General features: G+C 33.2%; 1 protein-coding gene across 3 annotated transcripts in view; it reads left to right on the forward strand.

The window, feature by feature from the left end:
- The window catches only part of LOC145678572 (telomerase protein component 1-like), a 556,234-nt gene that overhangs the window by 462,974 nt on the left and 66,919 nt on the right, over positions 1–26,341 (forward strand). For all 3 annotated transcript variants that reach the window (XM_081748879.1, XM_081748878.1, XM_081748880.1), the window contains exons 31-34: positions 7,756–7,911; positions 15,516–15,635; positions 17,411–17,509; positions 20,737–21,100. In XM_081748879.1, the coding sequence (XP_081605005.1) occupies positions 7,756–7,911; positions 15,516–15,635; positions 17,411–17,509; positions 20,737–21,100 (739 nt within the window). The remainder of the gene's footprint in view (positions 1–7,755; positions 7,912–15,515; positions 15,636–17,410; positions 17,510–20,736; positions 21,101–26,341) is intronic.

Raw genomic sequence — 26,341 nt, forward strand, 5'->3', positions numbered from 1 at the left:
GGATATCGGAAGAGTCTTAAAAATGAAATATAAATAAATTCGCCTGTATCTTACAGATAATGTCTAGAAATATGCTGGATATTATATATATATATATATATATATATATATATAGGATTAGGTGAAATAATTCCTCTATGTAAATTAGCGGTCATTCTTATTGGGACGTTAATATTATCTTTTTCATTTGCAAATGTGCACTCCAGGAACAACAAATTTAGGTTAAACCGCTACACGTCATGACACCGTACAGACATTGTGATAATCTTCATTGAAAAAAAAAAAAAATCGATCGTTTTCCTTACAAAATTCACAGCTGTTGTCCATATACCATAATAAACATGTAGCTTAGTAGTGATATTGTTAATCTCTCAAAAGAAAATTACTAATTAAATACGAAACTGACCATGAGTGATGAGGACTATTTTTCATCTGAGCGATCATATCAGTAAACAGAACTCATGATTTCGGGGCTTGAAAATGCACCCATGAGACATTATTACGTCCCCAAAAAGTGACATGCGGTATTCATACCTAAAATGTCACTAGAGCTTATTTCTTTGAAGGGGTATATGAATAGTTAATCTCTGTTACAGGTGAAATTTACCGGCAAATGATTCGTGTCTTTGTAATGCAACAAATTGAAGAACAGGGTGTGTGTTGTCCAACAGGATGTCGCAACACAGCATACAGTCATAGAAACAATACAAATGCTGTTTTCCAGAATAAATCCTGCTAGGTCGCTTGATTTAACAGTCTGACTTCCTTTTGTGTGGCTGATTAAAGGAAATGTATATGAATGAACCAGAAAATCTTTAGAAGCTCAAGAACAATATTCAACACAAACTCGCCAATATGTCAGTTGAAACGTTCGGAAAAGAAAGTATTGGGCTGCTGTAAAAGTAGTCGATTTGTGTATCGATTTTAATTATCATAATCTCTTTTGTTGTATGAAATATTTCGTTTGTGTTTTCTCTGGTACTTGCATTACTGTTGTTTAATATTTAATATGGTAAAAAAATAATAATAATAAAAAAAAATCCCAGTCGAGCATGGGAAGCAAATTACTTATCAGTTACCTGAAATCAAGAAGCAGATCTTTAAAACGGATACAAATGAAAGTAGCTGACACATTATCAAACAGGTGGGGAAAGAGATTGATGATAAGAAATATTAAAGAAAATAACAATAATTGAAGAATTTGAGTTTTTAGCTTCCAGAGACACGTGTGTGAGAGTAGGAAGCAGATAATCAGATTTTTCTCTTTAATGTTTCTTTTTCCTACTTATAATAGAGTTTCTGATTTTGGGTACATGTACAAAGTATGTACCAAAAATTATTCATGTGATATTCCATTCTTGATCATCTTAATTTATTATATACCTTATTTTTTTGTGATAAGGTCAGTATAATTTATTTTATTTTTTTTTAAAAAAAAATACTTTCTTTTTGAAGACATATATTTCGATAATAAGCTATCATTTTTATTGTTACGAGAAGGGATCTGTTGCTCCATTATTCGTGTGATATTTTTTAGTATAAGAAAGAATGTCGGCTCTGCTTAGCTTGATAGCAAAAGGGATGTTCAAGAATTTTGGTTGATTGATTGATTGATTTGGATTTTTGCGTCCCATTTGGCTGCCAGACTGTATGAGGCGTGGATCTATAACTTAGCGTGGAATTCGAACTACATGAGCTCCGAGAATCGAACCACAGGTCTCACGCGCCGAAGACACATACGCTAACCATATAGGCACGAGGGAGCTCTTCAGGAATTTTGAGTAGACATTCCTCAAGCTAGGACTTATCATCTAAACAAAGGTATCAGGGATCTTGTACCTAGTGTGCAAAATAAACATTATTATTCAGAAAGACAAGGTGGAAGATTAAGTGGAGAAAGAATAAGGATAACTGAGGAAACATAAGCACAGTTCTTGACTTGACAGAACATGACTTCTCGATGATTTTGATGCTCGGGAACTTGGCCTCAGGTAACCATGTCTTCCTTTTGGGCTTCGGCAATCCGAAGGGCTTATCAACATGAACAAACGGTTCGGGTTTTTCTGGGTAAACTTCTTGAATTCTAACGAAAGCCCTCAATTGACTTCAACCGCAATAGTTTTACGGAATTGGCCCTCAATGTTTCTCATAGCGGGACCTCATTCTTCACATTCAGATGCTCGATCTTCCTCCTTCTCTGCCAATCGTCTTGTCTCTCACATCAGGATCACGAATACCCCCTCTGCCCCGAGTCTCTCAATCTCCTCTCAAAACCAAGCCTCACGAAATATTTAAAATATCAGAAAGTCAGAACAGAAAGCTGACAGAAATTGATTACGTAATTCTACACTAACAGAGAAAAGGAAATGTTTTTACGTGCCAACATAAGAAAAGGAATTTGTCTATAATTTATTTGAAAATTTCATTATAAAATGTGTGTCAGTTTTTATTACATAACTTCCTCCTGTGTTTGTCTAGACGAGAGCTACGAATGTTTCCAAGTTTTCTGATAACTGCTTTAACAGTTCTTAAATGTTCGATGCCTTTACAGTATCACAAGTGTGTCTGTATTAACCGTGGTCGGCTCTGTAATGTAGTCACAAACTCACATGCTTTCCCAATTAATACAAAAAAAAAAAAAAAACTTACGTTTATTCCTGTATAAATGAGTTGCGACTGAGCACAGCTTTTAGTTATTTTAATACGGAGTCTTCAACCCTAATTCATGAAAGATTTCACAACACAACGTAAGGCACGATGCTTGATGTTCCCTCTGTTCATGTGCGTTGGCTTGGCTCTTTCTACTGTGCGTGTGCCTGAAAGAACAGCCCTTTCTCTGAGAGAACAGCTAGGGGTCTTAATTCGTTTAACCTAGTTGGTTATATCATCGCTTATTATAACTATTGCAACAGTTGCTGTTCATTGAAACTTGTAGAAATCTAAAACGGAAATTTCCCGATGTTAATCTCGTTATTTAGTGAATATAGTAGAGTAGTAATTATATTGTGATGCACATTGATAAGTGTTGAATCTCTTATAGAGTTGTCTTTTTTTCTCTGTTTGGAGAAAACGAAGAACGATACCCTGTCCTTCTCCCTTCTTTGTTCTCCTCACTCCATGGTTGATGCAAGAAGCTAAATTCAGTCGATGGCCCAGAGGCAGCTGAACAGGAGGCAATTAGGTCATGCAAAAGAAGTAAAGCGCCATAGCTAGGGGACCAAATTTTCTTTACATTTGTCACCATTTGCAAAAAGTTTAAAATTGTTTTTCTGCTGTTATGGCGCTAGCAGAACAGATGTGCAGTGCAGTGAACAGTGGAGTAATGAACAGATGTGCAGTGTGTATAATATTTCTTTCTCTGATAAATTGGTGTTCAGAATGGAATAGCAACAATGCAGTGATTCCTCAATCACGCAAAACAGTGAGAAATGTGCAACTACTGAATAATTCAGAATTTGTAGAATCATCGAGGATTCGTGAAATAACTTCTATCGGTCATTCACGATACACGTTAACTTCCGTCACAAGGCATAAATAAATAAAAAAACAGGGATTATGTATTATTTTTCTTTTGTGTTACTGATTTATGTGTTTGTACTTATCCAGAGAATCTATCACGAAATCAGAAAACCCTCATGAAAGTCAAGTAAAAAGTCATGAAATTTAGCGTTTGAGTTAATATGTTTTTATCTGTAGAAATATAAGTAATGTTCTATAAAACGTCAAAATTCACCACCAAAAATTGCCTGTGGTCGGCTTTAGGCGCTATCAAATCGCAAGCAAAGCACGCTTCTATTGCATGCATGAAAATTCAGCCTAGTTCGCTCTTGAGATTGTCCTTCAGCTGGCATCATTTAGCAGTATCGATGCAAATCGCATGGCATCGCCAAAACCACCTACACATCTAACCAGTTTATTCAACTGCCGCGAAAAGTTAATTGATAGAAGTGTGAATAAATACAACGGGATACCTCGAGTAGATAAATTTTGTTATTGAGGTGTATGATAGAAGATAAGTACATAAAACGAAGTCAAAGCTCGTTACTTCATGTCAGTGTTTTTAGGCCATAGTACTGCAACTGACTTCTAAGTGGATTTACGAGTAGTTTGTGTGAACTAGGACTATCTGTTAATAAACTAATTCAGTTATCTGTTGATAGTTGAATGTAAATTTAAAGTTTTTAAGTGACTCCGAAAAGCTCATGAAAGGTGAAAGTACAGATATAGATGTAAAAGTATTTATTGATATTGGTATTTATTCCTTTCATAGGTTACATAATCCCAACAAAACTGCGCATACGAAGTCTTGAGTGGAAACTTAATAATTTTTTTACGAAGTGTTTACTATTTCTTTAAAGATTTTCCCTCTAGGCGTGCAGACCACAGGTTGTTCTGTATTCCCGTTAAAAAATGTCTTCTATTACGTGGATTCGAAAATTCAAAGGTAATCGGAAGAGCGATCGAGATGTTGCCTTTCTTGAAGAAATATGTCTTCAAAACCTCCAGACACGCACAATTTCTACGTTCTACAGAATCTTTTAGCGGACGACGTGCTACAAGCGATGTTTTCTTTCTGCAATCAGTAACATTAGAATTAGAACACTAAATAGCAGATTTTCAATCGGACAAGCCTCTTTTACCATTCATGTTTGACGAACTGTATTCTGTGGTTCGTAGTATTGGTAATCGCTTCTTGAAAAAAGAGTGCAATACCTTCCGTTAAAACAGCCAAGCAACTAATAGCTGTGGATGTGACAAAGACAGAGAACCTTCTGAATGTTAGATCAGTGAATATTGGCTTTGGTGCAACAGCAGCATGCAAAGGAATACAAAAACTAGGAATTCTTTCTTTCAGAAAAGATTGCAGAAATTTTCTCGTTACTTTCTTTACATCATTAGATAATCAGAAATCACCATTGCGCAAGGTTATGGTGAGAGGATCATCATGCTTTTCTCCGTATGTAATGACAAATAGTTCTTTGAGAATTTCGTATTACTGGTGCTTTACAAGAACTGACCTTGAAAAGCCATGTAGCTTCGCCGAAGCAGATGAAATTCAGAAAAATCATTTATTACTGTGTGACAAACTACATATTCAAGAAGTATGTAAGTCGTTTAATTGGAAGAAAGATGGTTAGGTGTATTTCTTATGAAAATTTCCAATCATGATGAAAAACTTGTAGAATTTTCTAAACGTATACTTACAATGTTCCACATAAATAGTCCTTTAGAAATAGGATTTTCTGTTAACAAAGAGTGATTAGTAGAAAACCTCTCTAAACATTCTTTGATTTCTCAACGTTCCGTATATTGTGTCGTACTATCTATTGAAAGTTTACATAAGGTACCGGTAACAAAATCTATGATCATGGCTGTGAGAAGTGCATCGTTCAAACGAATGGAAACTTCGAAGCAAAAACGAGATGAGGAACACGAAAGACAAACAAAATCAAGATGGAAGCAGCATACCTTAAAGAATTGAAGGAAAAGAAAAGGATATTGTTACAACAGACCGAAGAGAAAGTTGAAGCCTTCAGAAGAGAATAAAAAAAGGTCAAAAAAAAAAAAAAAAGATAAAACAATATCAGACAACTTAAAAGAGAGATAGCATCCATCCGTACAACTGTTTACAATCAGTATGACATTTTTAAAGGATTTGTCAATATGTGTACATCATGTGTATTTAGATATCTAATTTTAAGATTAGTGGATTTGTGAGTGTTTGCTGTTGGTCAGTTACCGAACAAAACAGACTAAATACAGTGAATATACTGTAGGTGGTGTTAGAAGACACCACAATTTTATCGCTCCAGAGAACAGCCTTTGAAAGTAGAGATAAGATAAGTGCTAAAGAATATAGGTACTGTTATTAGTTTTTGAATGTTATGAAATTTTATAGTTTGGTAAAGAAAAGATCACGAAAAAGTCACAAAATTTCATTTTAGAATTTTATCGTACAGATAGTTATCGTACACATAAAGTATAGTGTTACTTTAAAATCATTTTTAAATTTATTTTTCTTTTACAATAAATTTATTAACCATCTTGCCAATGCTCCCAATTTAAAATAACGAATATTTTAAGTAAATAATTTAGTTTGCATGTGAATGTTTTAGTAACATAATTTTTACTACAGTACAATTATTTTTCTTTCGTTGTTACAATTTCCTAAATGAAGGTAAAAACAATATTTCATTGCTATCGTACATATTGCTAACTAGTGAAATTCAATGTGGTTCGTCTAAACCAATCCCTGAATTGACCACTTCTCCTTATTTTTTCCTTACACCAGCACCTTTTATGCCAGTTGAGGCCACTTAGGATTAATCAAAAATAACAAGAACCGAACCCTCAACTTCATATATAATTGGCTATGCCCGACGAAGGACATGCGGAATTGAACCTGTTTTTTCTTATATACGTAGTTGTCGTTTCCTCACAGGGACATACGTATGTGAAGCGTATGCATATACGTTATATAATTGGCTATGTCCAATCAGGGTCAAACAGGAATTAAACCTATCCTGATGAGCTATGGGGAATCATTCAGCTTTCGTCATTACTAGCCAACATTGTTGTTGATCATTCTGAATCAGAATTTCTGGAGAAAGAGGAACTACGATCCATAAAAACTTTCCTTATGCTAATGATATAGGTTATAGAACTGAAGAGCAATCACGAGCTCTGTTGAATATCTTGATTCAAATTGATCCAAAAATCAAGTTTACGGTGCAACAAAAAAAGACAACTGTATTCAGTTTGTAGACCTTACGTTTTATAAAAATCAAATTAAAATTCCACTCAAAAATTTACAAAAAGCCCACTTTTAATAATATCTATGTACATAATTTTAAAAACTTAAAGCGAATATTTGGATTAAAATGTTTTTGAGAGTATACAGATTTGTGACGTCAACTTCAGATATTACAAAAGCTGCATAGTAACACTAAAATTGGTATAGGTAATAACAATGATTTTTAAAAAATCCAGAAGATGGGAGGAGCACGCATACAACATTTTTAAGGGTACGATAGCTAAATCCGGTAACAAGAATAAAGAAACTCATAAATGGCCATCGTTTCCATTATTTCCTTTTTGACATCCAGAATGGTAAAAATTGCTATTTAAAAAACGTAATTTGAGTGTAAGTCAAAAAACACGCATGAATTTGGAAAGGGGCCTAAGCCAGTATAAGTTACTTTGTTGTCAAACTTTCACTAAGCGGCATTTATCAGATGTTCGGTTGTGAAGAATCATATATTGACATGTCTAAAAGAAACATCAACACCAGAGTTAAGGAGCATAGTGGGAATTTAGGGAAGATTCAGAACTCACAATTGTAAATAACAAAATAACCAACATTTTCGAAGTGTGTTAAGCTATTCGTCTGTTAGCCATTTTAGGCATCATTAACTCTTCATATTTCTTCAGTAATAGGACACTTAGTTACTTTAGTTGAATGAAAATGTTTGTAAGCGCAATTGTAATATATTAGCTACATAAGGAACGATACTGAGGAACGTTTTCTGAAGTTTCTGGTCTTCGATAAAGTTATTGGCCAGTTTCTTTTAAGCGCTCTTTCTTACTTGTCACAACCTAATTGTCTTTCGCATTGCTAATTCCTGTAAGTGGAAATAGAAATATTTTGGTCATCTTTTTCTTATTATTTTCCTTGAAAATCAGGTGCTTACTAGAATCCCATGTAAATTGATTCTTCATTAGTGAAATATGTTTGGGTTCTATTTATTGTTCCAGGTGTGGTTGAACAAGAGCTATCGTGATGTATCAACAATAGATGCGGGACAGCCCATCAACTGTGTGGATTTTCATCCAAAGAACCAGAGAATTGTAACCGGAGAATGGGATGGCAGCCTTCGAATTTATGATCTTGTTACCCTTAAAAGGGTTGCTGTAAGTAGTTCTTTCTTTTAGTGGAAATCAGTATAAAATAATTTCTATCAAGATCAATTTCTAAAGCCAAGAATTAACTATTGGAAACTAACAGAATAACTAAAATTAAAGGACCTTATGCTGTTTACGAAGTCATGATCAAAAATGTGAATCATAGCGAAATCCCTGAAACTAATAGTTTTTCTGCTACAATATGACATAATACATGCTATTTGAATATAACGAAGCACATACTCTTATGGAAATTTAATTTCGTCAAATTTGCTAAAATTATGTACATGTAGTTTTCGATGCTCTGATTAAAAGTTTCAGTGGAGGACTCAGCTCAGATTTTTTTCCTGCGGCTGTCAAAGTATAAGTTTACTCAAAATACCGTAAATGTATGCGTTTTGAGAGCCCATAACAGAAAAATAAAATTTTTAGTTTTGTGTCTATGGGGACTTTGATGAGAACCCCGCAAACTACAACGCACATTAATTTTAGCGAATATGGAGGTGCTTTGTGCTATACATGTCAAAAATAAAATGTAAGAGAAAAACAAATGGGTATGTTCCTTATAATTTTAGGAGTAAGGTAATTGTTGTCTACCCTAATCTACAAGTGAAGCAATAGCAGTAGAACATTACGTAATGTATTGTACGTCCCCCAAATAGGGAGCCCAGTTAATTTACCCTACACCTGACCGCCAATTCTGGAGTACTCCAGCAGTGTCTACCAAATATTTCCCAATAATTAACATATTTCATTGTCTCCTTTAATCTGTAAGCTTAGATCAAAATACGGAGTACATCATTCAATTTTCCAAGTTGTATAAACATGAAAGTTTTATATATATTGTACACCCTTACATATTTCACTTATGAACACCTATTCTTGAAAATTAAATTTTAGCTGCTCAAATAGTTACAAAACTATTTACAGAAGTCTGTCACTAATAACGGTAATGAACTATTTACTTATGTTCTTCCAACACTAAGATACAAAATTACTCCTACTAATATAAAAACATTCTTCCACCTATCCACACTCAGCTTGTTGAAAGCTCATTTTTAAAAAATACCTTCTATGAAGTTCTGTTGTTATTATGCTCTGTTAACTTTGGGAATTAAAATTTAAAAACTCTTATGTTTAAATACTCTTCTGGAAAATTAATATCATTATTCTACTATTATTTTTATTTTCAATACATTTTACTCTTTGTAGAGATGTAAGTTCACACTTTGTTCAAATGATATATTTCAAATATCCAGGTTATAAATTCACTCGTTGCTTAGTGAATAAATAGCAAGAGAACTTAGGATATAATATGAGCAATAATTCTCATCAGATTACACATGAAATGTTGAAAAATAAATATAAACATATCATATTCTTGATGTGTTCTTGCCCTGAAAATACGTAGATATATCAATCGCTAGTTTACTCACATCTAACTCATGTGATCTACTATTTAGTGTTATTACGTAAATTCATAGAGAATAGATGTATAAGCGACTTTTTCTTTACATCCTGCAATTATTACTAAACATGAATCATTATATTTAAAGTGTAGATCTAAAACAGTGAAACCTGGCTAAATGGCCGATTTAAAGATGAGCGACTTACACGTAATAAGAATATTTTGAAACAAAATCTGCTATAGATCGTAACATATATTTTTCATGCAGTAAGTAATTATTATTCATGTTCCTGTTTTTAACTTGAAAAGTTATTGCTGCAATCTTCGAACACGTGAAAAAAGCAAAAGAACACTAATAGTTCAATAAATCCTTTGGACTAGACTACTAAGTATCTTACAGTGCAGAATATGAATGGACTCATCTATTCATACCCTCACCGCCAAAAGCCACGAGAAACAATAAACAGTGTCGTATTTTTGGAGAAGTTACTTTTAATAGACAAGATTTTCCTTTCCTCCTTTTGGTTTGTTAACCTTCCGCAAGATATCAACAGTACATGTTCTGAAAGGGTTTCTAAAAAATGAAAAAAAATCATGTGCATAATCAAATGTGTGACTGGTGCCCAAGATATAAAAATTTAACATTAACATCATAGGAATAACGTTGCTTCAATTCGGAAAAGTTCCCAAATAGACAGGTGGCCAATTTACAAAATAATAAGAAATATGCATGTTATTGAAAAGGCAGGAAAAGCTAAAATGAGGTCAGATTAACAAGTTTTACTGGATTATATGTACTAAGTTAAATAATAAAAAAAAAAAAAAACTTAGTACGTTAGAATTTTAAAATTAATTCACAATGCCTACGTGTCATATTCCTTGTAATTTATTGTTAATTCTGGATTTTGTGTGTCTTCCTAGTTTCCTCCCCCTTCCTTATGCCACCAGCTTTTTCATATCCGTTCACTTGCATTCCTTGTCGAACCGTTTTAGCATGCAGAGCATACACCTGGGATTTAGATCTAATTTTATCATCTTTGTATACTTGAGTGTAATAAAATTTTACAGTTACTCACTCGTGTTGAAGCTAGGAGTTAATAAGTATAGACCACCACCACCACCACCACCACCACTACTACTACTACTACTACTACTACTACTACTACTACTACTACTACTACTACTACTACTACTACTACTACTACTACTACTACTACTACTACTACTACTACTACTACTACTACTACTACTACTACTACTACTACTACTACTACTACTACTACTACTACTACTACTACTACTACTACTACTACTACTACTACTACTACTACTACTACTACTACTACTACTACTACTACTACTACTACTACTACTACTACTACTACTACTACTACTACTACTACTACTACTACTACTACTACTACTACTACTACTACTACTACTACTACTACTATTATTATTATTATTATTATTATATCATCTTCAATCTCTGACTGTGAATATGATATAATCGCGGTAGCAGAAACATGGTAATCCGATATTCATAGAGACTTCGATTATTTCCCAGATACTTATATATGTTTCAGAGCCGACAGATTATATAATGAAGAGTCATGTCAAAGAGGTGGTGGATCTCTGATAGCAATAAGAAAAAACTTTATGGTGAATCGCAGGCCTGATCTTGAATTTATAAGTGAATGTTTGTGGATTAAACTTAAATATAATACTGCAAACAATCTCTTAATATCGTGTGTTTATTTTCAACTAACCTTTTCCCCTGTGAATTTTGAAAATTACCTGAACCATATTTCTAGTAGGTTGAATCCTCTGGAAAATAATATATTGATTTTTGGAGATTTCAGCATATCCAAAATTGATTGGTTAAATAATGAACACCTTCCAGGGATACATTATTATTCCAAATTGAAGTTTCAGCAATTGTCCTCTCTCTCTCTCTCTCTCTCTCTCTTTTAAGATACTAACCTGTGTGTTGAACCCTCAGTTTCTGCTCTTGATCTTGTTATCACTAATGCGAGCTCCTCCGTGGCTAAGCGGTTAGCGTACGCGCCTTTGGCGTGGGAGACCCGGGTTCGATTCCCGGCGGGAGCTCACGTGGTTCGGATTCCACGTTAATCAGTAGGTCCACGTCTCATATAGCCTCGCTGCTGAAAGGGACGCTAAACTAAAATCAACTCAACTTATCACTAATGCTACTTCTATGTCAAGAAAACTAATCAGTGCATGGTGTATCCTGATACTTTTCATTATGCGATTGAAACCATTGTGTTTTTACCTAAAGGTTGTAAAATGAATAAGTTCTCTGAACGTTTTCAATTTGTTAAAGGTAATTATTGCGCATTATATCAGCAACTAACTAATACTGATTGGTATAATATCTTGTTAAAACCAGATATAAATGAAGCTGTTTTGGATTTTGAAAAAGCGGTTGTATTAGCTATGGAAACAAATATTCCGAAATCTAGGCCAAGAACATCTAAATATTCTTATTGGTGCTCCAAAAAATCTATTTCTTTATTAAAAACTAAGAATGTAGCACCCAAAAGGTATAAAATTACATCAAATCATGAAGACTATTTATTATTTGTCAATTACCGCAAGGCTTGTAAGACTCAATTAAAAGATGACAAACGTATTTACTATATTAAAATGGAAAATCAATTAAATAGTAATCCTGAGAAATTTTGGAGATGTGTATCCAAGGGCAAAAACAAAACTGCAACTGGAATTGTGGTAAATGATTCTTTGGTTACTAACTGAGTCGTTGGCAAATTTGTTTGCAGAGTACTTTGCATCAGTCTACCCGACATTTCCAATTATTAGTAATACAAATAATTATTCAACATCACCAAAAACATTCTGTGAGATGAAACTACCTCCTATTACAACTAGAAATGTTAGAGATGCTATTAAATCCTTAAAGACTAAGTCTGTGTCTGGTGTAGATGGAATACCTGTTTTTATTATAAAAGGTGTGGCTGAGGTAATTTCACCAGTGTTAGCATCCTTGTTTAATTGGATTTTAAATGATAATATTTATCCTGAAGCTTGGAAAATTGTAGCCATAACACCAATACCCAAGACTAAAAGTGACAAAATTAATGATTATAGACCAATTTCTATAATGAATGGTATTCCTAAAATTTTTGAAAAAATAATGTACAACTACTTTTATAATGCTGTATGTGATCAGTGAGACATAAATCAACATTGGTTTATAAATGGTAAATGAGTTATTACAAATTTGGCATCCTTTGTTCATAGTTTGTTCTCTGTTATTCGATCGGGTGGTCAGACTGATGTTATTTACTTTGATTTTGCCAAAGCTTTTGACAAATTACCTCATCACTTATTAATAAGTAAGTTGTATAAATACAAATTATCGAATCAAATAATGAAGTGGCTAGATTCGTACTTAAATAATAGGAAATTCAAAGTAAGGTATAACGGCTATATGTCTTCTATTCATAATATAGCATCTGATGTACCACAAGGTTCCAATCTCGGTCCCTTGTTGTTTTTGCTGTATGTAAATGGCCTATCTGAGAAGTTAACTTGTAGGTATTTGATGTGTGCTGACGACATAAAATTTGTTAAGGAAATTAAAACCCTTCATGATCAAGTTACGTTACAAGAGAATATTGAATCAGTTGTCAAGTGGTCAAAAAATAATTTTTTGCCTTTGAATATTACCAAAACTAAAGGTATAACTTTCTAAAGGAAAACTGATCTCCTTTTATATAATTACACAGTCGGTAAACAGACAATCGATTGTGGAGCCTATGCCAAGGATTTTGGGATAATTTTAGATTACAAGCTATTATTTTGTAAACATTTACAGGTAATAACTTCTAAAGCTAGGAAAAACGTAGCAATGTTAAAATGGCTTTGCCGTAATTTTTCGAATATACTTTATACATTTGCAACGTGCGTTCTCATTTGAGTACGGCAGTGTTATTTGGAATAGTGAAGCTAAGTACTTTATAAATGCTATAGAATCTGTTCGAAACAATTTTTTATCCTGATTACGATAGAAGTTTAAAAATTTCAAAGATATGAGCTTGTCTTGCATATCTAAAGAGCTTCATCTGTTACCTCTAACTGATAGGAAGTGAATTTTTGATTTGAGTTTCTTTCACAGTGTTTTTTCTATTGATGATGTATGGTCCATAAGAATTCCTTATTGCAGTGTCAGGAATTTTGTACCTTTTGTTTCGAATGCTTCTACCATGAAATGTTCAATTTATAAAACCATAGATACAGCCAATAAGTATTACTATGTTCTAGATATCTTTCAAAGTAACTTTGCCAAAATCCGCTCACAATTAATTAAAATTCTAAAGACTCTATAATGTTTTCCTATTTAACTTGTAAGGTGCCATTTGAATAATATTTAGGGTTTTTAGGTTGCTTTTTTTTTCTTATCATTTTTTTCCTATCATCTTTCCTTTCATTTTTCCTATTATTTTTCCTTTCTTATCATCTTTCTTCTCTTTTATCCATTTTTTCTCTTTGGATATTACACTTCTTTTTTTTTTATCTTGGTCATGATTTTTTTAAAAATATGTCATATGCAATTTCTTTACTTTTCTGTATACTCATTTTATTATGTTATTATTTTTAGTCTTATGAATGAGTGTATTTTATATGAGATGTTACTTGAGATAATAATTATGCTTATATACTTTTTTTAAAGACTTTCATTGCATTTTCATTTGTAATAGGTATTGCATGTTTTTTTGTATGTTTTCACTTGTATGTTATGTCTATATGCATGCGCCCTATATTTGTATAAATCTTTTTTCTTTTTTGGGGGGGAGGGGAGCACTTTATGGCTGTAAAGCTGTTTGTTCGCAATAAAAATTTCAAACATTATTATTATTATTATTATTAATAATAATAATAATACCATAACAACCTTAAGTGCATATTAACTTTTCTTGTTCACGTGGTTGCCGAAGTCATCAAAGCTGATGGTTTTAGGAGAAAATTCGGAAGTGTTGTTTTAATATCACATATCTTGAAGCTCTTCTGTGACATCGGTTGACAACTTGTAAACAGTACCACACTCTAAATCCACCATGTTCTATGAAAAAAAAAAAAAAAAAAAAAAAAATCAATACGCATAACGTGTACGTACAAGGTATATGAAAATTCTAACTTTTTATAAAAGTTATTGTAATATTTTTTTTTACTTCTTATATTGAACTTCGTTATAATTCTTATGTTAATTGATGGTTATCTAATTCAGTCAGAACACATGCTGCGGACTTGGAAAAGTATGAACAGGATGGTAGTAAGGAAAACTGTCCATAAATAGTCTGATTTGAACTTACTCAGTGGAAAAAATCTTGCAAGCGAGCTGTATTCCTGTGGCCGACTATTTTTACTAATTTCGGGATAATCAACAGGAAATCTTGTGTTATAACTTTTGAATAATTTCAAAAGAACGAAATTTTCTTCGATTAATATCATTGCGCTAGATATATTATCATAGTTTGAAATATTTCAGTGAGTATCTCATTGCTAATGGGAGACTCAAACTAATCAAACACGTATTCCCATCATTATCTCAGAGGTGTGACATTGAGTTTCTTTGAACGTCTGTTGTAGCATATCTCGTGTAAGGTTTTTTAAGATAGTCACTGATTGAGTTTCTGTCGCTTTGAGTATAGTAATTTTGATCCCGTTACTGTATTATTAGTAAATATTAATTCAAGTTTTATATATGTACATATATAAAATGCTGCATTTAAATCTAGTGGAACATAGAAGGTAAAGTGAATTGATGGTACTAATTAAGAAATTTTCAAGGTTTAACCGTATTCAGAAATGCCTTAACTAATGCCTATATCTGCCTATGATAGTGACTCTACTGAAGAGTGTTCTTATCAAGGAATATCATCCTTCACACTCAAGTATTTAAGGGAAGAAATAGGCGAAGTCGGTACTTAAGGTATTGCTAAACATGACTTCAATTAAATCTTACAAACTTCTCGATTTTTTTTTAATAACCTTTCTGTCGTCAGTCTTAGTGCGGCAAGATTACAGATAACGTAATGTCAAAGACGATATTAACTTAGACATTAATTCCAGACGAGGCTCTTATTCTTTGATTTTATTAAATAAGATAATATCGCAGTAGTTGCAATCAGTTGATACTAATACTTTTTTATGTCTGTTTTAGATTCTTCATGGGCATAAGAGTTCAGTGCAGACTGTGAAGATAACTCCTTCTGCGAATCATGTGATATCAGGGTCATTAGATGGCACTGTCAAAGTGTGGGATGCAAAACTTGGCACACAGGTATATTTATTCCTTCATGTTGACTTTTCGTTAATGTGAGCAGTATTTTTGAAGTGCTAAAACTCAGTTAATTAAATTATAAGAACGATTAATTATAAATAATTCTATTAGCAATTTTTCTTTAATATTTTTTGTGTTAATTATTATTCCGCCTCAGTTTGCGAATGTTTTAATCTTTCACATAACAGTAAAGAAAAGAAGGAAAACTTTATTATTATTATTATTATTATTATTATTATTATTATTATTATTATTATTATTATTATTATTATTATTATTATTATTATTATTATTATATCTTATTATATCTTATTATATCTTATTATATCTTATAATACTATTCAGTACAAATGCTTGATGGGGCATATGTTAAACTGAAACTTTGAAAATAGTAAAAGAACTTTAGATAAAGTTTAGTTATTCATATAAACGTATAGCGTTAGCTCTCTCGCTCTTTCTTTTACGGGGGCGCGGTGGCTCAGTGGTAGAGCGTTCACCTCCTGTGCTGGGGTCCATGGTTCGATCCCAGCTCGCGCCGTGTGGACGTTGTGGTGGACAAACACCGTGCTCGTGGGTTTTCTCGGGGTTCTCCCGTTCCCTCCCACTTCCTTCATTCCCCCATCTCCCATCATCACCGTCTCCTTTAGCCTAATCGGCATAATCGTTGGACGTAAAACTTAAAGATTTCATTTCATTTTCATTTTTTTCTTTCTTTTACGTAAAATCTCCTAATTGTAGGGTTGCCATATGTCGAAAATGAAAATCCGGAACGCTACTAAATTACCAGAATCTTTGAAATACTTAAAATGGAAAGAAGTGTTATATACTAATTTACTTTGTTTCAAATTAGATAGAGTTGTTCAAGTATTACGTAATCACATTTTTAGTTATTTTAGTAGACCTTCTCGTAAAGCGTAGCCATTGTTGCGTAAAAAGAAGGAAAAAAAATCTGCCTCAAATAATTCAAAAAATACGTTTTCACCAACCTCATAAGCTTCTATTTTTTTTTTTTAAAAAAATACTCCAATATTTTCCCATTGTTGTCTTTTCCGTTTTATTAATTGAAATAATATAATTTTCTTCTTGAATGGTCAGCGGAAAATTACCAAAAATATCGGTCAGGGATTATTGATTACAATATTTCAGAAGAAAGATGCAGATTGAAACAGAGTACTAAAGATAAGAATCAGATTGAGCAGTAAAACCTTTTTATTCCTGGCCCAATGAAACGAATGCTTCGTTCAATGATAATGTGCTAAATCGTGATTTTTTTTCTTTAACTTTCGAATAGACATACTCAGAAGTTGAAGAGAATAATCATATACTTAATCCTGTGATAAAACCAAACTATAATATACCCTTCCCTTCTTCTTCGCTGAAATCCGGGACATTTAAGCGTCCCGAGAAATATTTTCGCGACGCCGGGACGTAGATCTCGATTCCGTGACGGTCCTGGATTTTTCGGGACGAATGGCAACCCTACCTAATTGATGTATTGCAATCTCAGGCTTTGTAAGTGAAAAATGTTCTGTGTTCAGATTAATACAGATTGTATCATAGTTTACAATTCAATTACAAAATTTCAGTGTTAAGTGTTTCTAAATTGTTCTATGATTGTAGATGTTTTATGATAAGGAAATCTGAAATAGTGAAAGGAAAAAACAGAAACATATAAATATGGTTAAAATTTGCTTTTAATCTAAAAACACTTACCTAATTAAGAGCCACTATTTCAATTTGTAACCACTCTCCTATATTATCTTTATTTGCAACAGATTAGTAGCTTCGGGCGAGGATCATCAGCATACTTTAGTTTGTGTGTATCTGGAAATGAAGAGCTTCTTTATGCAGGAGATCGAGATGGTCGAATCCAGGTATTCTAATTTAGAAGTGAATATACCTTACCTGTATGCTGAAAAAACATTTTTTTTTTTTCTTTTCTTATAAGGACTCCACAGAAGTGAACACTTTTGCATGATACCAGTTGTGAGAAGGATGGGCATTTCAATTCTAAATATAATTTCAATTCTGTTTTAGAAAAGTAACTTTAATACAGAAGAGAAAGACATTCTTTTTTATTTCCATTTTATTTATTTAATAAAATAGATAAAATAGCATTGACAATCTTGACTGCATTTTACTTTCAAACTTTTGATAATTATAACAGTGAGAAGTAAATATATGTGTCAAAATATGTAAAAAGAGCATGTAGTTAAGTATTTCAATTGTCGCATTATTAATACTAGTTTTTAACTGGAAAAGATATAACGTAAGAAGGTAAGTGTTACGCCTTGATTGGTTGAAAATTAGCATAGACGAATACTTAACATTAAATTCGCCAACTTTGGTACGGGAGGCCCGTTCAATCTTCGGTACGAGTACAAGTAGGTTTGTTGAGAAGCATCCCTTTTCAGCACTGAGGTTATTCTCGATCATTTATCATCGACATTCTGGATACGAGTTTATTATGTTTCTATAAAAATTTTAGTGACCATTTATGCTGCTTTTTCCAAATTGTAGCCATATTTTGGTCCTAAAATAAAAAGTATATCCATTTGGTTCCTAAAGTTTACGGCATATGGTATGAGGATAATATGCTGAGTTCTGTTTTTGTGTATTGTGGCTGTACGTTTCCTATTTATTTTAATACAAACTTATTGTTGAGCCTATAGAATATCAATTTTTAAATCTATTTTTTAATCTTATTTATTTTTTTAGTTTATTTATTTATATTTTTAGTAAGCAATCGAATTTATGGTCTTATATTTTTCAGTAATTTAATTTTTCGGTGCCTTCTCGTGACCGAGTAAGTGATGCTCATAGTTCCGACTTTGATTTCCGGTGGGGACACTTGTCTCGAATACAAACCTAAGTAGTGATGCAAATCTCACTTTAAGCAATAAGTTTTGTCTCATAGAGACTTGATGCTAAAAAGGAACGATAAACTTAAATAAATCCAATCTAAATAATCTTTGGATTAATACTGTGAACTTCATTTGGAACTTACCGTTTCGTAAATGAAAGACATTTTTTGTACCTGAAAAGACAATCGTCAATATACATAAACTAACCTCTGTGGATCAGGTAGCCAAGAAAGTTCATGCTGTTTTAAAGAATAATTACTTTTGTAGCATTAGTGTGGTCAAATTGCTTTTGATGACGTCATATGTTTACATTCCTTTCAAACCTTATAAAAAAGTTGTTCAGTGAGTCGCACGTTTCGCTATCGGTTTTGTAGAAAGCGCAATCTTCGAAAGGACATGTCGTTGGAAAGGGAGATTTTGAGGCCTATTTTGCTTTACGAGTACAAATTAGGAAACAAAAAGCTGTAGAGGCCGCTAGAAGAATATGCTCCGCGTTTGGAAAGACTCCGCGTCAGTGAGTGAACAAACTGCTCAAAAGTGGTTCAGCCGCTTTTCTTCTGGAGACGAGAGCCTTGAAGACAAGCCTCATGTTGGTCTTCCTTTCACCTTCGACAAAGTCCAGCTGGAGGACGAAATCAAGCAGAATCCTCATCAAACCTTCCAGGAGCTTGCACACAGGTTTAGAGTATCTGACGAAACCATTCGATCACATCTTCATAAACTTAGGATGACATGAACTAAGCAAGTGGGTTCCTCTTGTCCTGTGCCAGAGAGACAAGTTCCAACGGTTAATCATCTCTTTATCGTTGCTGTGGCGCCATAATAAAGCCTCGTTTCTGAACCAAATCTTAACATGTGACGAAAAATAGATCAAGTATGATAACTGGAAGAGGAAACATCATTGATCGACTTCTGGTTCGGTCCCGTTGGCCGCTAAACCGGGCATTCATCAAAAGAAAGTAATGCTGTGTGTTTGGTGGACCAGCGCTGGCATAGTCCACTATGAATATCTAGAAAGCGGAAAAAACATGACAGCCGAGATCTACTCGTCACAATTCCAGAGTTCCAGCTATTGCTCCAGAAGCAGCCAGTATGGTTAGCAGAAGAAGAGTTCTCCTCCACGATCTTGCCAAACCTTATACGGCAAAAGCGACTAAAGAGGTGATCAAAACACTGAGCTGGGAAATCCATCCTATTCCCCGGACGTCGCCCATCGGACTATTACCTGTTTTTGCCCATGTATATCCACCTGCGGGAACCGCGGTTTCGAAAACGCGACGATGTCACAAAGGCTGTATCACAATGTTACTCCAGAATTATTATTTTCTTTTTTTTAAAACGGCATTTATAAGCTTGTCTTTCGTTGGAAGCATGTAATTGAAGCTAATGGTGATTATTTCGAAGAATAAAACGAGTGTTTAAGATTTTTGTGGGCCGTGTTTGATGAGTGACGAAAACCGCACGAACTTTCTTGGTTACTTGATAAAATTGAGGACTCGTTGGGGTTCGTCATTATGTTGACCAAGAGCGGAAACAGTGGACTTGTCATATCCAGTTCATTTTTTAAGTGCACTCAATCGCTAAACTTCGATGAATCGAGTTAAATATATCAATAACATCTATCAACGCTAGTTTCAAAAATTATTAATATTTACGAAAACAAGCCTAAATTTTCATCACAAAACTGTTGTCGGTAGTACATTTTAAATTTTCTTGTGTTGTAACATAAATTCCTTCAACCATTTTGTTATTAGGTTTATAGGATTTTTTTAAAAATCTGATACAATAGCATAATAGTTTGTGACCTCTGTTAGTATTGTCATAAACTCAATGATGAAGCAGAGTAGTTTTCAAAATATGTTGTTGTGAATTGCTTCTTCACAATCAAGCACTGTAAAGTAAGGCTAGCGTATGTCTTTGTGATGTCCTCATTGTATTGCAATTTATAATTATCATTACGAAATGTATTCAAAATGACTCTCAGAAAATCAGACAAAGAAGCAGTCAAGATTGGCAACATTACAATTTAATTCTTAACAACAAGGGAGTGCATTATAATGTAGAATAATCCAACTTGCTCTAAGATTTCTGTGTTAATTTTAATGTTAAATTTCTTCAATGTGTAAATTTTGACTATGGTGTAATAAAGACAGTTTATTGTATTGCTTGTACTATGTTATGAATTTTAAGTTTATGTATGTGTAAAATTTGCTAATATCGAGACTTTTGTACATTAGGTTTGGTCATCAACTGTTGGACAAAAAGTTGGCATTATCTGTGATGGGTCTATATCTGATGATTCTTCCCTCGCCTGCCTTCTCTTGTCATCCTGTGGATCAAGTGTTTATGCAGGGTATACCACGGGTGAAGTGAGGAGGTACCTCAGTCATGCTGCTTCGAATGATCCAGTGGCTGTAGTTGTTGTGGGAAACTCAACCATCGAAACTTTAGTTGAAACAAAGGACAGAACTTGTATTTTAACTAGTCATGTACAAATCGTATATCTTTTGGATGCAGATTCTTTGAATATTATTGTACAGTGTCCTATTTCTTCTGGGAGAATTCAGTGCCTTGCTGTTAGTGATACTCATATTGCTGCAGGTAGGATTTTTCTCTATAAATGATTTCAATTTATTTTATTTATTTCATGGAACAATGTATAATATTGTTCATACATGTGAGCAGTATCATGAGAATATGTGTATACTATAACGTAATATTTACCTGTAATCTAGCAGAAGAACTAATAAAGTCAAATACGAGAGGTTGTACTACTGATGATATTTACAGTTAACTACCTAGGTAAGTGGCAGTAAATTTCCAATAAGCAATATGCATAGAGTAAGTGAATTAGAGCATAAGCTTCAATTAAGACCTTTTAAATGTAATTCAGAATAGCATGTTGTGTCTGTGTACGAGTTACCGGAGAACTGATTGATACATGTGAACGAAGGATAACACTGCCATATGCACACAATGAAAATAATGACCTTCTAGTTTGACAGGCTGCGCTCTCAGCTTACTTCCTGATGACTCAGTCAGTCTAATTTTCTTGTACTTTTCTGTAATTGTCCTGTAGCGATCTAGCTTGCTGCAAGTCCACTGGTAATCGTTAGCATAGACTAACTTAGCAGGTAGTGGATAGTAATTGTCGAGATGAGACCTAAGTCGAGAGTCGACTTGTGGTTCTTCGAGCTTCTGCATTGTGAATTGCTTGAGCTCACTACTTGTTCTTCCATTTTGGATATTTGTCAAAGAATTTTATATGAATAATAAATGATGAGATGTTTAGCATTTTTACGACCATTTGACATTTCTCACGTGTAATGTTGAGCTTTCAGAATTCAGTGTTATGCAATCTTAGTTTACGAAAACTAAAATGTAACTTAAAAAAGAATTTTCGTTACATAAATCTGCGGTGTCAACGTCTACCAACTCATCCACACACATAAGTGTAGAATATTTCAAATTTTAGGAAAAATTTCTAGACACGTAATCTCTTTTCCACAATAATAGTAATATTAATAATAAAATTCAGATTAACAAATTATCGATTTTTGACAATAGCATCAACCATTCTTATAAATGATAACTAAAGTACTAGAAACATTAAATCCCTGAGGATTTCGTTTACGAAGTGAAAATCAAATTATATGTGTTAAACTTCTGTGTTTCATGGACTTTGAAGTACCCTTCATTAAAATAAAACTTGACCATGCATTGCACAGAAACTGCTAAAATCTGTTAATCACTATTTCAGTAATTCCAGAAGTTCATGCTCTTCAGAAGAAGCTTTACAGCGTGCTTCTTTGATGTTTGTTTTTAAACATTGCAGGAAAATTTACAGGGAAAAAAAATGTAGAAGGAAAGAAAGAAAATTTACAGGAAGAATACATTACTTTCCTTACCAGTGAATTTTTCTTGTGCGATTTTTTTGAAGAAAGATCCACGAGTTCAGGCTCCAAAACTTGAAAATATAAACTTTTATAAGAATTTCTGGAATAAAGATTTCAGTTATCCTTTATTATTACTTAAAGAGCGTGAATGTTAAGAATACTCTTTATTATTACCATTTTCCTCAGCAGATTTTATTTACGAGACAGGTACTTTTTGAACAAATAATCACTACATATCTAGGAATTTACGTACCAGTTTGTAGTATAAATCTTTAAGGTGGCAATGTCACAGTTTTGGTTCCCCCAGTTTTGCATAAGCGTTACACAGCTCTTTTCCTCTTAGGATATAATGGAGTGATTCGATTTTTTACTTTCGAGCGACGAAAGGAGAGAAGAACGTATGGTGATCGTGAAAAAAAAAATCCAATTCGAGATATCAAAAGAGGTACACGTTTTGTGGCCCATAGATACGGAAAAAGTGGTTTTTCTAAATCTATATATCTGTTCGTCCTGATATACTCACCTAGAGGCTGTAATTTTCTTCGTACCCCTAAAAGTAAGGGTAGTTTACTTAAGGATAAAAATGAAAAAAAAAAAAAAATGCTATTTTCTCAAAAATGACTCTAACGATTTTGTTTATATTTCATAAAACAATTTTCCAAAAACACCCCATTATGTAGTGTTAGTCACTTTTCTGGGAAAAGTCAAGAAGGGATAGTTTATTCGTGGAGGTGAGTATTTTCGGATGATTCTCTCAAAAGTGACACCATGTGATTTTCCTCATATTTCATAAATAAATATTTCATTACTAACCTGACCATATTGCATAACTCTTTTGCCCTTAAAAATGTACGAGGGATAATTTGTGGATGGTTAATTTTTTTCGGACGATTTTCTCAAATGACTGAAGCCATTTTGTTCATACTTCATAAATAAATATTTCATTAATAACTGTATAATATTGTGTAAATTATTCCTTTCGGGGAAAAAAAATAGAAGGGGTAGTTCACTCTTGGAGACGAGTTTCTTTTCAAACTGCTTTCTTAAAAAAAAAAAAAAAAAAAAAAAATGCGATTTTGGTCGTGTGTCATGAATAAATGTTTCATTATTATTCTTTTAGTGTTGCATAGATCACTTCCATCAGAATATCCTCAAGAGGTAGTTTATTCTTAGGGTGAGTTTTTAACAATTTTGTAAAATACCACTCATGCTCTTTTATAAACAAATATTTCATTAATAACCCTAACATATGCCGTAAGTTATCTCTTATGGAAAAATCTACAAGGGGATGTGTTTTCTTTCGGTGAAGTTCCCCGAAAATTCCTTATCATTTTGTTTGTATTTCACAAGGAAATGTTTCAGTAATAATTGCAGCACATGATGAAGTTTAAGGAATTAGTACAGTGGCCCGTACCTTTTATTATTTTAAGTTAGATTGAGGTTTTAACATTTCTTCTAGCACCGAGGTTATTTGGAGACGTCAACCTACAGCTTAACATGGAATTCGATCCACATGAGCTCCTGCCGGAAATCGAACCCGGGTCTCCCTTGCCGAAAAATACAGTACTCAATTCGTTAATAATAATTTGCATGTTATCGTTTTTTCAAAAAAGCGTATATATTAACTGTACAAAAATTTTCAATAAGTTACCTGACTTTCTAAAGGAAAACAAATCATATTTTATGTTCAAATCTGATCTTCACAAGTTCTTAGTAGATAAATGTTACTACTCGGTAAATGAGTTTTTTGAAGACAATGTATAAATGTTTTTTGTTAATTATGTTATGAATGTGTAGGCTTATAATAGTCATTGTTATGTATGTATTACTCTATCTGTAAGTTTTTTTTATAGCATATATGTAATTATTTTGTAATTTTGACAACTGTATGCGCACTCGAGAATACTCTCATTTGTATGCAAAATAGGCAAATAAATAAATAAATAAATAATAAATAATCATGTGGTTACGAGGGACTCAATTTTTTAAAAGTTAAATGAATTGGAGATACAAGTACATCCTACAGTGGTATTGTCTTCCTTTCTCATAGAAGTAAGGTGACACAAATATGAAGGGGAAAACCCTTCCTGTTGCTCATGCGTTAATTTTAATTAGTCGAAATTTGTGATTGAATTTCAGTCTGTTACTCGTGTACTTAAACAGTGACCGCCACGTCTGTCAATTCAGGGGAAACTGTCTGCGTTGCTGAGTAGTCAAACGGCTTAGATATAGTTATAGTACTTTTTTTTTCAATCAAAAGATCCATTATATTTCAGTCAGAAATTTTCTTGTAAGCCTTATATCTGGTTTTCTTGTAAGTCTTATATAGTATAGCCAAACCCAAGCTATCAGTTAACTCAGTATGATGTGCTTATTCCGTAAAAAAATACGAAAACTCAGTTTAGGGACCGTTCAAAAATTCTGTAGCCCCTGATCCAAAAACTAATTATTGGCTAAGATCGCAATCTTTTGATGTTTTTTTTTTAATATATCATTCCTAAAATTCTTGTTGAGTAGAAAATGAAGTCTTTGAGTTTTACGTCCCACGGTTATACCGGCTAGGCTAAACGGGACGGTGAAGATGAGAAATGAATGAAATGGTGGAATGAAGAAAGTGGAAGAACCACGAGGAAACCCACGCGCACGGTATTTGTCCACCACAAAGTTCACTTGGCGGGAGCAGGCTTGAACCCCATGCACCAGAGGTGAACGCTCTACCACTGAGCCACCGCAGCCCTCTCTTGTTACGTAGGTATGACGTTGCTAACTTGAATATTTAAAGACAAATTTAAAGTGTACAAATTTGCAAGATTATAGAACGAAGTATCTAACATATATTACTGAAGTGTTACTCAGTAATAAAGTCAGCTCATTGATTTACTAAACCATTATGTATGAATAGCTAGCGTTACTTTCATTAACAATACACCGAATGAGTGTCCATGAACATATGTACTTATCCAAGTTTTGCAGTTCTTTTAGAAGCCGTAATATATATATGCTACACGTACAAGCACACGAAGACAGTTGCTATAGTAATTTTATTTAATACATTTACGTAAAATGGGCATTATATAACAAGCTTACATAGCCTATGATCTAACCAGGGCCCCCTCGGCTAGCGTTGCGCTCCATACTAATGAACTATCGTGTACCTTGGTTACTGAATGAGTACGAACGTTTGATATGTCATGAGTAATACACACAGTATTCTGTTCAAGCGAATCGAGCAATGCAAGGGAAACTAACCTACAAACGAAATTATGAAAAATGAATTATTACTACGTCAGAAAAAATATAAAGAATGTAGCAAGATACGAAATTTTTAAAAGACATTAAGAGCTTTTTGATAAAGGAAGCTATATGTGTACCTGTGGAATAATAGCATGGAAGTTCAGTACATTTATAATATGTATGGCGACAAATTTTCAGTGTGTATAGTTAAGAATGGGAGAAGTGTATAGACTCCAATAGAACATGAACTTTCAAACTACTGAGAGCCAAGTTTTGAAAATAAAAAAAGCTATATTTGTGGCTGTAAAATGGTTGCCTAGATGTTCTCAATCTATGCGTGATTTATTTTTAATTAGAATTGATGTAGTAGTTAGACTCCTAATGTTTCTGGTCTAAAATAGTAATAAAATAATCCTTGTGATATATATTTAATATATTTGTAATAATAAATCATTACAGGTGACATTTAGTTTATTTTAAACTAGAAGAATAGGTCTTAAAAATACGTTACTTTTATATATAATAAGTATTTTACTTATTTTGACACTTTTCCTCTACTATTCCACTCGGTGCAACGACATTGCTTAAATTTTTCTAAGGATTAGATCGTTGATAATCTCTAATCTATGGCTTATTAACAAGGAACAGAAAGTGCTGAAATTGCGCAAATTTCCACCGCGACGTTGCAGACAACAGGATTCAGAAAATTGTA

This window comes from Thermobia domestica, chromosome 2, assembly GCF_964235325.1.
Source record: "Thermobia domestica chromosome 2, izTheDome1.hap1.1, whole genome shotgun sequence".
In the NCBI taxonomy this organism is placed as follows: domain Eukaryota; kingdom Metazoa; phylum Arthropoda; class Insecta; order Zygentoma; family Lepismatidae; genus Thermobia; species Thermobia domestica.